At 43.9% G+C, this 16,507-nt stretch overlaps 1 protein-coding gene across 1 annotated transcript in view; it reads left to right on the top strand.

Annotated features, from left to right (window-relative positions):
• Nucleotides 1–16,507, top strand: part of ADAMTS18 (ADAM metallopeptidase with thrombospondin type 1 motif 18) — a 145,638-nt gene that overhangs the window by 94,214 nt on the left and 34,917 nt on the right. Inside the window, exons 12-16 of the mRNA XM_040634362.1 lie at nt 839–987; nt 7,226–7,398; nt 11,054–11,184; nt 12,157–12,280; nt 13,008–13,252. Of these exons, the coding sequence (XP_040490296.1) occupies nt 839–987; nt 7,226–7,398; nt 11,054–11,184; nt 12,157–12,280; nt 13,008–13,252 (822 nt within the window). The remainder of the gene's footprint in view (nt 1–838; nt 988–7,225; nt 7,399–11,053; nt 11,185–12,156; nt 12,281–13,007; nt 13,253–16,507) is intronic.

The following is a 16,507-nucleotide window of genomic DNA, read 5'->3' as shown; positions in this document are numbered from 1 at the left end:
CACGCAGAACTTGCTCATAATAAAAGCACCGCAGGAATAAAACCACTACCAGAGGCTTATGCAAACCCCAAGGACATTGATGACCAGCAAAGCCTGGAATATATTGCAAAGGAAAACAAATGGAAAGGTTAGCCCAGAAAACCGTCTTGCCCTGGCTCAATCAGAGCCTTGGCGAATGAAAGACCCAGAGCTAATTCATAAAAGACACTCAGAGAGCCCACAGTCATCCGAGGGTCTGGAATACGGATCTTTCATACAGACACAAGGTCAAAGGGTGTTATCTAGGAGCGCAATTTGCCTGGACCGAGAGCTATTGGAGCTCCCTGAGAAGTGCTCCACAGGGATGGCTGGGGATAAACAAAAATGCCTGCATAATTGTATCTCTTTTTATGATGAGATCATCAGAATGATGAATTCCGTGCTCATACCTGAAAAAGCCTGGTTCTCCTTGAGTGAATGACCCACATTATTCTTGAAGCAGCCTTATTGCTCGATGTCAGGGGCGGCTCCGTGGTCCTTGTGCCTGCGCTGACTCCCTTGGCTGTTGGGTGGAATCTTATCTGAACATTTCACCTCAACGGCTCACAAAGCATATGATCCTCGCCTGCTGGTGACAGGTGCCCCCTCCTCTAGATGCCAGCCTTTCACATCGCACGCGGTAGGTGCAGAGTGACCAGGTGCTGGCAAAGTGCGGCCGGCCAGGGAATTCTGCCGGGGTATCCTGCGCCCTCCCATTTGCCCACATGCTCGTGTTCCCCGTTAACGGGCAGGTGTCTGCCTCTCCTTCCTGTCCGCACGTGGACTCTGACAGGAACCGTGTCACACCTTCTTTCCGCAGTGGTGTCGGCAAGGCCAGTGTGTGAAGTTCGGGGAGCACGGGCCCCGGCCCGTCCACGGCCAGTGGTCTGCCTGGTCCAAGTGGTCAGAGTGTTCGCGAACTTGTGGCGGAGGAGTCAAGTATCAAGAGAGACACTGCAATAACCCCAAGTAAGCCTCCAAAGAAAGTCCGTACTCGGAAAAGGCAAGAATGCACTGTTTTGCTTTTGTTTTGCTTGCGTGTTGGGTTTAAGCGCAGCTTCCTTCCCTCCGGTGAATCGCGACCAAACTAGGGGGGGTGGGGGTGTGGCGGTCAGAAACCCCAAAACAACAAAGGAACTACTCAGTGTGTGACTAGGAGGACCAGAGACTCTAGTGATAGTCCGAGCTCCTTTCTGAATCTGAACTCGAGCCGCACAGTCACACCATCAAATGCCTGTGTTGTCGAGCAGAGAAGCTTGGCCAGTGGAATGTGTGTGTGTGTGTGTGTGTGTGTGTGTGTGTGTGTGTGTGTGTGTCTCAAACTGATGAACTGGAGAAAGTATGCTAATTTTTGCCTTGCAGGAATGTACATCAACACGTGTTGACAGATCTGCCTGACTTTTCAAGAGAAACCAGAAATCCCAAAAAAATGTGTGTGAAATTTCCCGACTGTTAAGATACCGACAACAAATTCCGTTTTCTTTAAACAGAACACAGGGCTAATCGCAATGTCTACAGATGGAGACTGGCCTTTGATCACCTGCGGGCACGCTCTGGCCCGGGTGTACCGGGGTTCTGAACTGCCATCTGTGTTTTAAAACGAAGGGGGTTTTATGTTGCTCTTCTCTGCTCTCACCTCCTTGTGCAACCCACGGGAGATGCACACTTCCTGATTGGCACAGGGATGTAGACAGAGCCCAGGTCTGAGAGCGAGATGGGACTGCAAATCCTGGGTCTGCCACCTATTCACTATGTGACTCTGGGAAGTTCACTTGAACTCTGAGCTTGAGTCTATGTGTAAGATGGAGATAGATAGTGATGCCCCCTTGAAGGTTTAGGGGGATTAGCATTGGGTCTGCAGAATGCCTGACATACCTCGGAGCATCCAGTGGGCATTCAACAAACAGATCCCGGGCCCATGTGGCTTTTATCACTTTCATCCTAAACTCGAGTAGGAGTACAGGGTAGCTGAGGATGGGTCCTCGAAAGCAAGGGGAGCAGGGAGACAGGCCTTACTGACGAAACTGGACTTTGGAGAATGTGGTAGAGAGAGGAGAACGTGAGGGATCCTTGGAAAATAGGAATTTCACTCCACAGCCCTGTTTGAGTGGTGGTATAGTGCGAATGTCAAGAACCCAGGCTCCTAATCCCAGAACCCTAGGTTTGCCTTCTGGCCCTGCCTCTCTCCAGCTGTGTGGCCAAGACAACTGTCTCTCCCTGCTCTGGATTCCTCCCTGGTAAAAAATGGGATAAGGAGAGTGCCTACGTCAACTGAGTTAATATTCGCAAAGCACTTCTACAAAGTGCCTGGCGTGTTATAAGCATCGCATAAATGTTTGGTGGATTGAGAATTAAAATAAATAATGATCCTGGAGCAGAAGGAAAATTTAAAAGACCTGGCATTTCGTCTGAGTCAGCAGCCTGAGCTGGCTCAAGAGGCCAGTTTGTTCCAAAATAGGAGAGGGTCGGAAGACGCTCTGACCGTGGTTTACTAGGCGCTCCTTGGGATATCAGGCTAACGGTATTCTTAACTTTGACACTATTGACGTTTTGGGCTGGAAAATCTTTGTTATGGGATTTGTCCAGGACATGGCAGAATGTTTAGCAGCAGCCCTGACCTCTCCCCACTAGATGCCAGTAGGGTGGTGCTCCCTCCCCGACAGCCCCGTGATAACCAAATCTGTCCCGAGACTACTGAATGAATGTCCTGGAGGAAGCAAAGCCATCCCCAGCTGAAACTCACTGGTTTATTCGGATCCGGTAACTAGGTGGGATGGTAGACAGGCTTGTGATGCACTTCCAGCTAATACCCGATTACTGAAACCACCCTCCTCGTACTTCGAATGTAGCCCCTATTTGGATAAGAATTCTTAAAATCATTATATTACTTTTCATTTTTTCAGCCAATTTCACGGATCTGGTTTTCATACATCACAACATTTTACAGCTCAGTGTTTTCCCAAGAAAGAAATAGATTACCTAATTTCATAGCTGTGCTGGTAAAGTGCGTGAATGACACCCCTGAGATTTAAATTAAAACCTCTCTCGTATCTGTGGGATTGAGAACTCTCATTGTAATAGGGCATTGTTCATGGAAATATCACATTGTAATTTTAGAAATGCCTAATAAAAGCATCACTAATGTAGTTCCAGTTGGTGCTGTTTTATCATTTTCAACAAGATGAAGGCTCCTCAGGATAGTGTTTAATTATGTCTCACAAATAAAACAAGTACATTCACAGCTGTCCCAAGGCAATTGAATTAGTTGTTTTCTGTTCTTATTTCACTTTGTTGTAGTAAAACTGAGGGTTCGACCCCCCACCCCCCATTTTAAATCACTGATTTCTTCTTTGCTTCAGTTCAAACATGTGGTCTGTTCACATCACTCCACCTAACTAGTTTCATTTTCTCATGTGAGAAGCAGTAGGAGCTTTTATTTCACATAATGATGGTTTTCCCAGAATGTATTTTGTTTCATAAAAATGAACTACTCCTGGCTGATTCGGGGACTGATCCAACTTCAAAAGTGTTTAAAGGTTATCTGTTCTGGAGTGTCTGGTACCACACAAGTATGGCTCTTCTCTTTCCCATGTCTGGGGTGGACATTTTTATTTTTATTTATTTTGAGAGAGAGAGAGACAGAGAGAGAGCAAGTGCGGGGAGGGGCAGCTGGAGAGGGAGAACGTCTCAAGCAGGCCCCATGCTCAGCACAGAGCCTGATGTTGGGCTCGCTCCCATGACCCTGAGATCATGACCTGAGCCTAAACCAAAAGCCCGGTGCTTAACCAACTGAGCCACCCAGGCACCCCTGAAGTGGACGTTTTTCTGCTGAGCTCTGCTATGCCTCAGGAACCTCGAAACAGCTCTCCAGCCTTCCCTCCCAGTCTACCTACAACAGATGCGTGAGTGGCACCCTGTTGTCTAATCGGGTTATTTGACGAATGAGTAACCAGGGGAGGCGGAGGGTCCCAGAGCAGCGATCTTTGCCCGGGTCACCAAGCTGGTAGTGGTGGAGTCAGACCAGGAGCCCACAGTTTTAATCCTCTGACTTTCTGGTTCCCTGACTGTTCAATTATTACAGTCTGGAGGAGCCTAGTGGAATTTCTCTAAAGTCCGGTCAAAAATATTAATTGCAAAAATTTAAGTAGTGAAAATGAAACATGCAAAGGCATTCTAGAACTTTCCTAAAATGCAAGTCTGTTTGAGAAAAAAATAATAGACCACTAGAGTCATGGCTCTAGAATAATAATTGATTCAAATCTCCAGTGCATTTTTCAGCCAGTAATTTCCAGGCTCAGGTGATTTTTCAAAATAGCCAAGTGTGCTTTAAAAAACACTGATTTCTGTGTCTTCCCATCATATATTCTTATTGAGAAAGTCGAGGGACCCAGGAGTGAGTCCATCTGTCTGTCTGGCTCTCTGTTTCTGTTTTTGTTTTTTTTTTTAAACAGAGCTCCCTTCCTGGTTCTGTTGATCAGCCAGCCAATATTGTAACCATTTGTAGCCAGGACATGATAAATTATGCAGAAGTAAAAATGAGTATCCTTTATAATGGTCTAATATAAGGACAAAATCATGTTCCCAGACATTGATTTTCTGACTGTTTATATTTTTGTTTTTAATCTTGTTACACCCAAAGATGTCATGGTAGAATTTTCTGTCAATTTATCCTAACACTCCTGGTTAGAGCTGCAGAAAAATGTACCTGTATTTTGAGAATTTGATGGAAAAGTACAAATTCTTGCCAGTCATTAAAAGCAAAAAGCATTTTACAGTTATGATTGATTTGTGCTGACTCTGCCCTAAACTCAGCCCTAAATTCTTTTTTTTTTTTTTTGAAAATTGTATCTCATTTATTTTGTGACCTTTGGGTTTTTTTTTTTAAATCATTTTACTTTATTTTTTTCATGATGATAAGTGTACTCTTTAATCCCCAGCCCTTATCCCCCCAACCCCCCACCCACCTCCCCCCGGTAACCATCAGTTTGTTCTCTAGAGTTAAGAGTCTGTTTCTTGGTTTGTCTCTCTCTCTTTTTCCCCTATGATCGTTTGTTTTATTGCTTAAATTCCACATATGAGTGAGCTCATATTTCTCTGTATTTCTCTGACTGACTCATTTCGCTTAGCACAATACCTTCTAGCTCCATTCACGTCACTGCAAATGGCAAGATTTCATTCTTCCTGATGGCTGAGTAATATTCCAGTGTATGTATACCACCTCTTCTTTATCCATTCTTCTACTGATGGCCACTTGGGCTGCTTCCTTACTTCGTCAGCCTTAAATTCTTTACAAACATTTTCTCAGTTAATCATCCCAGTTGCCCCCATTTTACAGGTCAGGAGGTTAACCACAATTGCTTAAAGATAAGCTGGGAAGAGGCAGAGAATATTTAAATCCAGATCGGCCTCATTATAAAAGGTCAGCTCCCTAACCACTATGCCTGACTGTCTTCCTCTTCCCTGCTGGCCCCCGCTGCCTCACTCAGGTAAACGCAGGCAGAGTGGGGTCAGGGAAAGGATCCTGGGGAGTCGAAGATATGGGGCGTAGCCGTGCCCTGTCTCTTGCTGGCTGTGTGATCTCCATTCAGCAAGTTTCATGAGCCTTCTCAGCGGTCTTTCACCTCATCTACAAAATGAGGGGTTGCTGTGGAAGTTTCGAGATCTTTTCCATGTTATGGTTTCTGAGTTGAAAAAGTGACACCTGTGGTCCTCTTGCACTTTGTTGAATCTGAGTAGTCTCAGGGAACGTTATTTGTAAAATTTCAGACAGAATGTTTTTAACTAAGAGTTTTAAATATGCCTCGTAAAGATGACCAGGAATAATAAGGCTATCGTAGGGCCCTTTAAGGTTTTTCTAGGTGCTTTTCAGATAATGATTTAAGAAGTCGTCAGGGATTTGATCTAGCACAATGGCTGCTGAATGTTTAAGTAGTTGCTCCAGAGTGTTTTGAAATAGCAAAAAAATCTCATTCTGGCGGCGTGACACTTCCCGGTTCTGTTGAATTCATCTTAGCGTGCAGTTGCACGAGGATTTGATAAAATATGCTGAAGCAAATCCAGGGGTGTTTTATAGCATTCTTGTGCTTCCTAAAGAGACAAGGAATTTTAATCACATAAATTTATTAACCTGGAGGCTTCTTTCATGTTACACGTTTGCATTGAGCTTTTGTATGAGATGATCCATAGCTGGGTTTTAGCCCTCGGAGAAAAGCACAAAAAAGTGGGCATGAGAAAAAGCGATTGCTTTGTGCCTGGAAGAAGCTGGATAAGCTGTTATTGGTCATTTTCAGTTTGGTTTATGCTCCTTTTTTTCCCTTTATGTTGCTTTCTGGTTTTTGCAGTCTACCTAGCAAGAGCTTAAAGAGCCGGCCATTAGATCATAATTATTTATGTTCTAATGGGATTCCCTACGCTGGAAATCCATTTCCCATTGTGCTTGGCAGGAGAGGAGTAGGCCACCTACAAAGTTAAAAAGTGATTATGCAGATGAAAACAAGGGAATTTTTGTTCACAGTTTAGGATCAACTGGAGTAAAATACAGAATAGTCAGATAATAATCCGAACATCGGCTCAATGATTGACAGAGCTGGATGGGGGGACATGGCAAATGGGGCCCCCTGCTCTTTCTCTTCAGTGTCCTGACCTTCTACGTAGCGACAGGCGGACAGCACCCTGTAGGAAGCTGGGGGTGTTTCGAAATGGGAGGAGAGCTGGGAGTAGGTTGGGTGCACATTTGCAGAGCTTTGATACCAGGTGGGGTGTGTGTAGCACACAGACACACATCTGTCTACACTCATGAGAACATTTACGTGCATTTACAGATTTCCCTAACACAGGTAACGTGAGGAGTGCCAGGAATATGCTTTCATCATTCTTTCAGGAAACGGCCAGAATGTGACACTGGGATCAGAGATGACAAATCAGATTTCGCTAATATGGCAGTTCCAGTTGCTGGGCGGTGGTGGTGCCTCCCCAAGGGCCATATGGGGAAAAGAAAGAGCAAGTCCCTGATTGTCAGTTTCTCCTGCCGTGGACTCAAGAAGGGACACGGCATGTCGTCTACTGCGTTATTTCCGTTCTTGTTGTAGCTTGTTTACACTGCATGCCTTCTGCCAATGTTCATCTTGACCGTCCCCCCCTTGTATTATTGCTCATGCCTGGTAGTGAGCCCTCTGTCTGCACTAAAGCTCTTTCATTTTATTTTTAGGCCTCAATATGGTGGCAAATTCTGTCCAGGTTCTAGCCGTATCTATCAGCTGTGCAATATTGACCCCTGTAATGAAAATAGCTTGGATTTCCGAGCCCAGCAGTGTGCAGAGTATAACAGCAAACCTTTCCGTGGATGGTTCTACCAGTGGAAACCCTATACCAAAGTGGAAGGTAATTTGGTCTCTGTACCTCCAACAAATAGGACTCTATGTGGACAGTAATGTGAACGAACACAGGAGAAATCGCGGCCTATGTAACAGTTTTGATGTTGACGTCACCGCCTAGACCCGTCCTGACCCAGTTTTTCATTCACTTCCATAGGTTTTGTTTATTTTTCCATACTTTTTTTTTTCCACAAGACACCCCTTGTCCCCCACATCTGTAAGTCAAAGGGTTCGTGTGTTTGGAATGTACTTACGTTTCTAAACTTACCTTTGACATTTCAGTAATTAAGTCTCCCAGGGATGTTAATTGGAATTGGTATGAATTGTCCAGACCAGAAACCCATGAAACCATATATGCCCCATAGAGATGCCCTATTCAGCAATTGACATGTTAGATGATTACATGCATGGGAAGGCCTGTTTGCAGGGCATCACACACACACACACACACACACACACAGCCGTGAATTTCAAAATGTCTCCATACTGGGTTCCTAGTACTTATTATTACTTAAAGTTTGGCTTGTATTTTGCCTTTTAAATTGAATTGTTTTTATTTTACCGAAGTATCAAAACATTTATTTTAGTTGTAATGTGCACATTTAATGCACTTTCTGTTCCCTTTGCAGACTATGCTGTCACCATTCTGGTTGTTTGCTTTCTATTATTTCTATTCCCTTGCTTTATCAAATATCAGCCATCCTCCCTTGAGAAAGGATTCCTGGGGGCCCTAAGGGCACGTGGGTAGAACGGGAAGACGCTGAACTTAGTGGCAGTTCATGGGAAATAAGACTGAGGGCTGTAGCTGTGCAGAGGCTCAAAGTGAACCCGTGTTGTCAATCACCACGGAGAAGCCAGCGGAGTTAGAGACCGCACACAGCACGGAATGGGGTGGGAGTGCCGCTCTCCCCACTGCCAGCCCAGCCATCGTGGGAGCACTGTATGCTTTTGGGTCACGACTGGTTATCCAAAAGCACAGAGAGAGACAGGCATGAAAATTCTGCAATTGCAATGAGCAATCTATAAGTGTCTACTTATATGTGTTTCTTTTTTTAAAATAGAAACTCAGCCCTTTATTATCTCCAGTGTTTCAAATTGCACTAAGAGATAATAGGTGTGGTGTTTCTTAATGAGTTTTAAACCATTTTTTAAAGTGAGACTTCATGGTACGCCTCTTTCTTGCTTTATGGAACAAATGTGTGCTTGCAAAGTTAGCTCGTCTAAAGGCCATTTCATTTTTCTCTTGGACTTCAATGATAAAGCTGGGAATACCGTCATTAAAAAAAAATTCTCCAATAGAATAATTTGCAAACTTACCAAGGAAAGGAGAAAAGAAACCAGGTACCTACAAACATTCAGAGATAATAACTAGAAAGGATTTAGATTTATTTGAAACCACTTCAGAGGACAGGATTAGTTCAAGGGTTATCCTTGAAGATCCAGAATATCCTTTCTCCATGTCATCCTCTGAATCCTTAACCTGCTTTGTTCTTCATAGCTCTTATCCAGGCGTGAGTTTATATCATATAGTCACTTATTCATTCTCTTTCTCCCCGTAAGAATTTACGTTCCACGGGACGAAGCCTTTGTCCATTTTAGGAGCATGCTCGGACCTCCAGCATCTGAGAACAGCCCTTGGCACATACTAATTTTCAGAATGAATGAGTGAACAAAGAAATATTAACTGTCCATAATGGATGTGTTTCCCCTCTATGAGTGGCCAGCTCTCCATCATTGGAGGCATTCTACCAGGAACTGAGCGTTATCTAGGAAGGGCACTGCTCAAACAGGTTCCCAGGGACAATTAGATAGAACACCTGCAGTTGCTTTCAAGTCCAGCGTGTCTTCAAATTTCTGTTCCCTTGGTTGAACGTTCCCATCATTCCGTGATTCTTACATATGGCTCTTTCCCCCAGACCCTGCTGTCCTTCATTTTTCACTTCCCCTTCTGTTCCTTGCTTTGTTTTCTTGGATTCTCCTTGGTCTTTCCCACATCGTGTCTTTCATTCAGACACAGTGTTTACAGAATGTGTTTTGTGATCACCCTTTAAATAGCTTCTGTGTTGAGTACATGAGGAAACAGTGAAGCAAATAGATTTTGTAACTTGTAGAAATGTTTTTCGGTTTCAAAAGATTTTCACTAATATAATTGCAGCCTTACTGAGTAAGGAACATGCCAGTTCATTAATTTGCTCAACGGATGTTCACTGAGCATTTCTTGCATGGGAGCCATTCTGCTAGACATGGGAGTAGCTACACGGAGTAGAACAGAGACCCAGTCCGGGAAGCTCCCATGCTAGCATAGGAGATGGAAAAATTAAGGCCTTTTGTTTCTCCCTCTTCTCCTTCTGATACGTACTTAGAATCGGGAAACACTGACCATGATTTGAAGGTCTGGTGACATTCCTGCAGGTTGGGAAAGAACAGGGGAAGACTATTTGTAAGTGTAGACAGTCTTTGTCTAACAGTAGTGAGATTTCTTTTTCTCCCTTCTGTGTTTCCAATAGACCAGTTGAGAAACTTGCCCCAGAGCCTCTGTGGGTAAAACTGAACTTTTTAGAACTTGTTCATGCCTGGGCCTGACGGAGAAAAGAAAGGGTATAGATACGTCTTCCATAATCTCCGATGCAAAAATTACAAAGTGTTTAATAAAGCTGTTAAAAGAAATTTCTGGGTAAAGGAGAAACTTTTCCTCCATCGACACATCTGCATAGTTGGATCCTGATAATCTAACGGCTTTCACATTTAAGTTTTGACTTTGTCTTGTATCGAGAGGTTTTATGAAGCACAGCGATTTGCAAACTGTTTACACGTGTGTTGTACACTGTTGTCAGGGCCGTTGTGTGGTGTCGCCCACGCACGGGCTCCCGTGAGAAATGTCATCTGGAGCTGCTGGCCAAGAAGAACGCTTTGTGTTTGGGAAATTGGCATAACTCCTTTCTGATAACGAGCTCCGTAGAAATACAGTATTTTTTTTCTTTTTGCCTGTGATACCAGAAACTTCTCAGGGACTTTATGGTCAATAAAAGTTACATTTTTTAGCCTTTAGGTTTACTTTATTTGTTTCCTCTTCCTTTTCATGACATGATTATTCTCTATATGTTTTATAAACATAAACCATATGCCCTCCTTTTTTTTTCCCCGAAGTGTCTGAAATATTTTCTTTTAACTGCCTGAATAAATATCTGAAGTAATCCCTGTCCTCCATCATGGTCAGCAAACTATGGCCTGCAGGCCAAATCTGACCAATTTTTGTTTGTTTTTATAAATAAAGTTTTATTGGAACACGGAAATGTTCCTTCATTTATATCTTGTCACTAGCAGACCGTAAGTCCTGTAAAGCCTAAAATACTTGCTAACCAAGGAAAGTAGCTGTATTAACCCATCAATTGTGTGTTTTGTGGCTATTGCTAAGAATTAGAAAAATTAAACTTTTGTGTGTGAAAGCAGTTTTATATGAATTGCAAATGGGATTCCTGTTTTTATAAGCATGGGTATGTGCTTTCATGCATGCACGCCCACACCCACACCCAAAATGGTGTAACATTTCCCATTTTAGTCGTGATAGCTTTCTAAATAAGTTTATCTCATCCTTTTGGCCATCATGCATTTTCCTGTGATTTCCTCCTGATCACGTCCTGTCTTGATCTTTTTGCTTCTAGAGGCAGATCGGTGTAAACTGTACTGCAAGGCTGAGAACTTTGAATTTTTTTTTGCAATGTCCAGCAAGGTGAAAGACGGAACTCCTTGCTCCCCAAACAAACACGACGTTTGTATTGACGGGATTTGTGAAGTAAGAGGCCATTTCTATTTTGGAATGTGTGGTCTTGCTTGTGTTTCCTCATATCAAATGTGCACCGTGAGAAGTAGTACGAGAGATTCTGTGTCTGGAGACAAGGCAGCTTAGGGGAAAAGGCCAATGTTTGCAAACTGGATATGTGCGCCATCTCTAACATCCCCACTGACTCTCTGCAAGACCCCATCCGACATTCTTTTTTTTTTTTTTTTTAAGATTTTATTTATTTATTTGACAGAGATAGAGACAGCCAGCGAGAGAGGGAACACAAGCAGGGGGAGCGGGAGGGGAAGAAGCAGGCTCATAGCGGAAGAGCCTGATGTGGGGCTCGATCCCATAACTCCAGGATCACGCCCTGAGCCGAAGGCAGACGCTTAACCGCTGTGCCACCCAGGCGCCCCCCCATCCGACATTCTTAATTCCTCTTCACCCGGCTCTGCGCATATGCAATGGAGATAACGGCATTTCTACTACACGCCGTAGTTGCAAAAATTAAATAAGAATGTAAAAAATAGTAGTAAGCTTCCATGGCATGTTTGCTAAGTATGTTCAGTATATGGTCACAGCCTCACAGATGCGTTTTGACACCGTAGTACTATTTCCTGCCAATTAGTCTTCCTTTTAATTGCATTGTGTGTTGGGGGGGGGGAAATCGTGTGGGGGGCTCAGCTGGCCCAAATCAGCTCACCTGCCATTAGTAACAGCAGTGACTTTTTTATTCCAGTTTTCCGGATGTAGGGTCTCAGCAAGCTTTAGATGAACTCTATAACTTCCCTAGTCCCACATCTGGTAAAGGCAGAGGAGGGATTTGAACCCCCAAACTTGAGACGCTGCTTTTAACCCTAAAGCTGTACTAGCTTCCTAATGTTCTGAAGGCAGAGACCCACGAACCTCTTGGTTATTTTTAGCCACTGGCTTTTCTGATTTTTTTCTCACTTTGTGGGTATTATTTTTTTATTTTTGTCACAGCCAGTGGGATGCGATCATGAACTTGGCTCTAAAGCAGTTTTGGATGCATGTGGTGTTTGCAAAGGGGATAATTCAACTTGCAAGTTTTATAAAGGCCTGTACCTCAACCAGCATAAAGCCAACGGTAAGAGTTGCATGCCGTTTCATTGCTGCGGTTTGCTGCCGAGCACGTTTAGGTCAAGCTGGCCATGGTCGAGCCGTTTACCAGCTCGCGTGACACACACGGGATGATGGCGATGACACCTTGCAAGACCAAGGGAGGGTGGGTGGTTTCTCAGTGAGAGGAGTTCCGTCCACACATGCAGCTCTGAGATGTGTCCATCAAATGCCTTTTACTTTGCAGTTTAGTCCGATGTCCCACAGGCCTTTGCTCAACAAAGGACGGACTTTGAAACTTACAGTTCAGGACGTGAATCGTGATCCACACTCTCGACATCAGATGAATATTTGTAGCCGTTATCTAAACAAATCTTGAGTAAAATGAAACCTGGAGCCCTGTTTCCTGAATATCGCTATTGAGGACCATGGCTCTAGACTTCTTCCAAGTATATTAATGCTAAAATGCGTTCTTGAGTTTCGTGGCCTTGGTTGTTCTGGAAAGAAGAGTGTATCTTCTGTCCACACACACGTGCTTAGGAAGGGAACCACACTTTCTCTCTGGTGTTCCTTCCACTGGGAAAATGGAATAATTGATCATTTATTTGCACTTCATAGAGTAGGGATGAATGTCTGTTCATGATTCAACAACCCCACTCTGTAAAAGTGGACATCACTATGTCTCAGAGCATTTTTAGCCCTGTTTCTCCAGTGTGCAACATGGAAAACAGCACTGTTCTATTCTTCCCATTTAGAATATTATCCAGTAGTCACCATTCCAGCGGGGGCCCGAAGCATTGAGATCGAGGAGCTGCAGCTCTCCTCCAGTTACCTTGCGGTCAGAAGCCTGGAGCAGAAGTATTACCTCACGGGGGGCTGGAGCATCGACTGGCCTGGGGAGTTCCCCTTTGCTGGGACCGTGTTTGAATACCAGCGGGCCTTCAACCACCCAGAACGTCTGTATGCACCAGGACCCACCAACGAGACACTGGTCGTTGAAGTAAGCTCCTTCTCTTTGTTTATTGCTCGGTGCATCTTGCTGTATTTATAGTGACGGCCCCACTTTGAGCTAGCTTGAAGAACTCCTGTCCTTCTAGTTCAGATTTCTTTCCTAATAAGCTACATTGCAAAGTGCAAAGAGGAAGAGACAGCATCTCCATTTTGGGGACAAGGGCAGGAGTCCAATGGGTCTCTAAGAGAATGCACAGATTTTCAAATTTAGATGCCTGCCTCTCAGCATTGCACTTGACTGCCATGAATGCTAAGGAATATAGTAGGAACACGTTGTAGATAATTCCATAGTGTCTGCGTCTGCCATTTGGATAGACCACTGTAGCTATTCACATCGGTAACCTGGCGTCGGACGTAGGATGATAGAGGAGAAAGAACGCTTGCTTGAACGCCAAGAAAGGTTGAGTCAGAGCAAACCACCTTACTTGTGTAGTTGTCATTCCCTTGGAGGGAAGAGAAGAGAAGTTCATGGATAGTAATCAGCCAGTGTACCTGCAGAGGATTCTGCGAGACAAGTGTCACACGTTCATTTTCCTTGTCCTCGTCCGTGTCTCTGAGGTTGCCTTCTCTGTTTGTAAAGTGGGGCCGATCGCAGCTTTCAGAGCCAGTCGATTTGCCTGAGGTTGTGTCGAAGTCACGCTGGCTACCACTTGCTGAGGGCTGAGATTACCAGACCCCCGAGGTACCAGATTACCAGGCGCCCCTCCCTCTGCAAGTATGATGTCTCCACTCAGTCTGGTCGTGCTGCTCTCTTCTCAAATGAAGGAAACATGAGCTTAATTTAACTATTATTATTTAAGGCACCGCCTTTAAACATTTACTAAGAAAGATGAGTAGAAGACCGTTGGAAAAAAACATGTCACTTTGGATTCTAAATCAGATGTCGTACACCTAGTATGGTTAAGAGGACAGATTCTTAACTAACTGCATAATGTGAACAAGTTATCGGGTTAGATTTCTTAACATCCGTGTCCCTTAATGTCCACGTTTGTAAAGTGGACAGACAATACTAGCTAAGTGTTAGGGTTATTATAAGGATGATGGAAGACAAGTTCAATGCTTACAAAGCGCCTGTCACAGCCATGTAACAATTCTTATCACTTTGCCTTCCGAACTTTTCACATATATATTTTTTAAAAGTCTGAATCTCAAGGGGGCGCCTGAGTGGCTTAGTTGGTTAAGCATCTGACTCTTGATTTCAGCTCAGGTTTTGATGTCAGGGTCGTGAGTTCAAGCCCTGCATTGGGCTCCATGCTGGGTGTGGAGCCTGCTTAAAAGAAATAAATACATAAACTGGTAAAAATCTAAAGCTCGGACCATGGCCAGCAAACTGGTGACTGCCAGCCACACCCAGCTCCCGTGTCTGTGTAATACAGAAACACAATGGACAGATGCTGTAATGTCACGTGATGTCGTATAAAAATAGAGACTTGGGTATCGCCTAGCAACACGGAACTTGTGGCCCCGGTAGATACTTGAGTTTGCAGCCTTGGTTCTAGATGGTGACCATGACTTAAATTCATTTAAATTCCTATCATCTTGTCACTTGAGATATTAGGTCCTGTCACCTCTGTCTGTGTGGTGGGAGGTCCCTCAGAGATCTCACATCACTTACTCAGAGAGAAGCTGTAGTTAGGAAATACTCTCCCAGCGCGCTCAACTCTTTCATTTAGGAGGGACAGCAGGAACTCCAAGTCAAACTGGACTAAAGGGGCCCAGGGCGACTCAGCTGGTTAAGCGTCAGTCTGCCTTTGCCTCAGGTCACCATCTCCGGTCCTCAGGCTTCCTGTTCAGCAGGGAGTCTGCTTCTCCCTCTCCCTCTGCTTCCTCCCCCTGCTCACGCTCTGTTTCTGTCTCTCTCTCTCTCTCTTTCTCTCTCTCTCTCAAATAAATAAAATCTCAAAAAACAAAACAAAAAAAACCTGGACTGAGGGTGGTTGGGAGCTCAGCAATGGATCCAGCCCCTGAAATTACACTTTCATTAAATCTAACGCACAGAGGTGGAATTCTGATTCAAGGTTTCTGGATATTTTTTTCACACTTTTTTTTTTTTTAATGTTCTTTTTCCTATCAAGCATCTGAGCCGGAAACTTCTTTTCCTTCTCTTCAGGAAAGTTCCCTTTTCTTCGGAGAGTTGTGTTTAGCTTGCAAGCTGTTCGTTTTAGAGCAGCAATGCTTCAGTAGTTTTGCCAAGAGGCCTTTGATCGGGCTCTGAGCAAATGCACACAAACCACGGTCTGTGGCTGCAAAACGACCTAAGTCACCAAGTGGGGTAGGTGCCTCTCACGGCGGCTGCCACGGCCGTCAGAACAGAGCGCGCAGCATACCCGGGGAGAAAGACGTGTTTCACTACTTCGTGCCAAGCAACCATTTTTTGTCCTTGTTTCTCTCTCCAGTCTTGTTCGTAAACACAAAGCTTTTCTAATAGGGCTTTCACAATTCTGCCTGTAATTTAAGGTTTGCCATTAAATATATATCTACAGGAGAACCACAACAAAGAATAAGACGAGAAGTGACGGAGCGGGCAAGGCAGGATAACAGAGCTCCCTCTTGCTTTAATCTTTGGCACCTAAAATACCCCCTGGCATTGTCTGCCTTGATCAAATCAACCAGATAATGGACACCTTGTCACTGAACAGTGCACCCAGCCTGGGGCTAAGAATTTTTGTTTATGTTTTGCTTAATTTAAACATAACTCCTTATTTCATTCATCTGAATTGTGTCGCCTTGACCGACCCCTACATCTTTGGAGTGTTCACCAGATCCTCAATTTTTCCTGATGCAGCTGTTTTTGAGAAATGGTGGGAGGACCTCAATTGGAGATGGAGTTCTCCAAAATTGGCCAGGTCCGTCATCTGTCTCCTTGCAATACAGACACCTCCTTGCAAATAGGTCAAAATGTAAGGAGAAATATTGGCTAACTCTAAATAAAATTATAAAAACAAAGTCTTCCTTAGGTTCAACCAGATATGTATTTTTTTAAAAATAATTTCTTATTCTCATATGAACAGAATAAGAACTATAGTAATATCTATTAATATGGGTCGTAGTATTGCCACTGTAGATTAAGGTCACATTTGTTTAGCTATTGTTGTACAGAATCTTATTTTATGGACTCATTCTACTTACAGATTGAAAGAAAGCTTTAATTAACATCTTAGGAATGTGGCCTGTCTGAAAACAATCTAGAGGGAAACTCATATGATTAATTGGACATGCCTTGCTTGTATTTTTAAAGGAGTTA

Source organism: Ursus maritimus, unplaced genomic scaffold (genome assembly GCF_017311325.1).
Source record: "Ursus maritimus isolate PB19 unplaced genomic scaffold, ASM1731132v1 scaffold_19, whole genome shotgun sequence".
In the NCBI taxonomy this organism is placed as follows: Eukaryota; Metazoa; Chordata; class Mammalia; order Carnivora; family Ursidae; genus Ursus; species Ursus maritimus.
The sequence above is the reverse complement of the archived record's forward strand: the minus strand, read 5'-3'. Positions and strand labels throughout refer to the sequence as shown.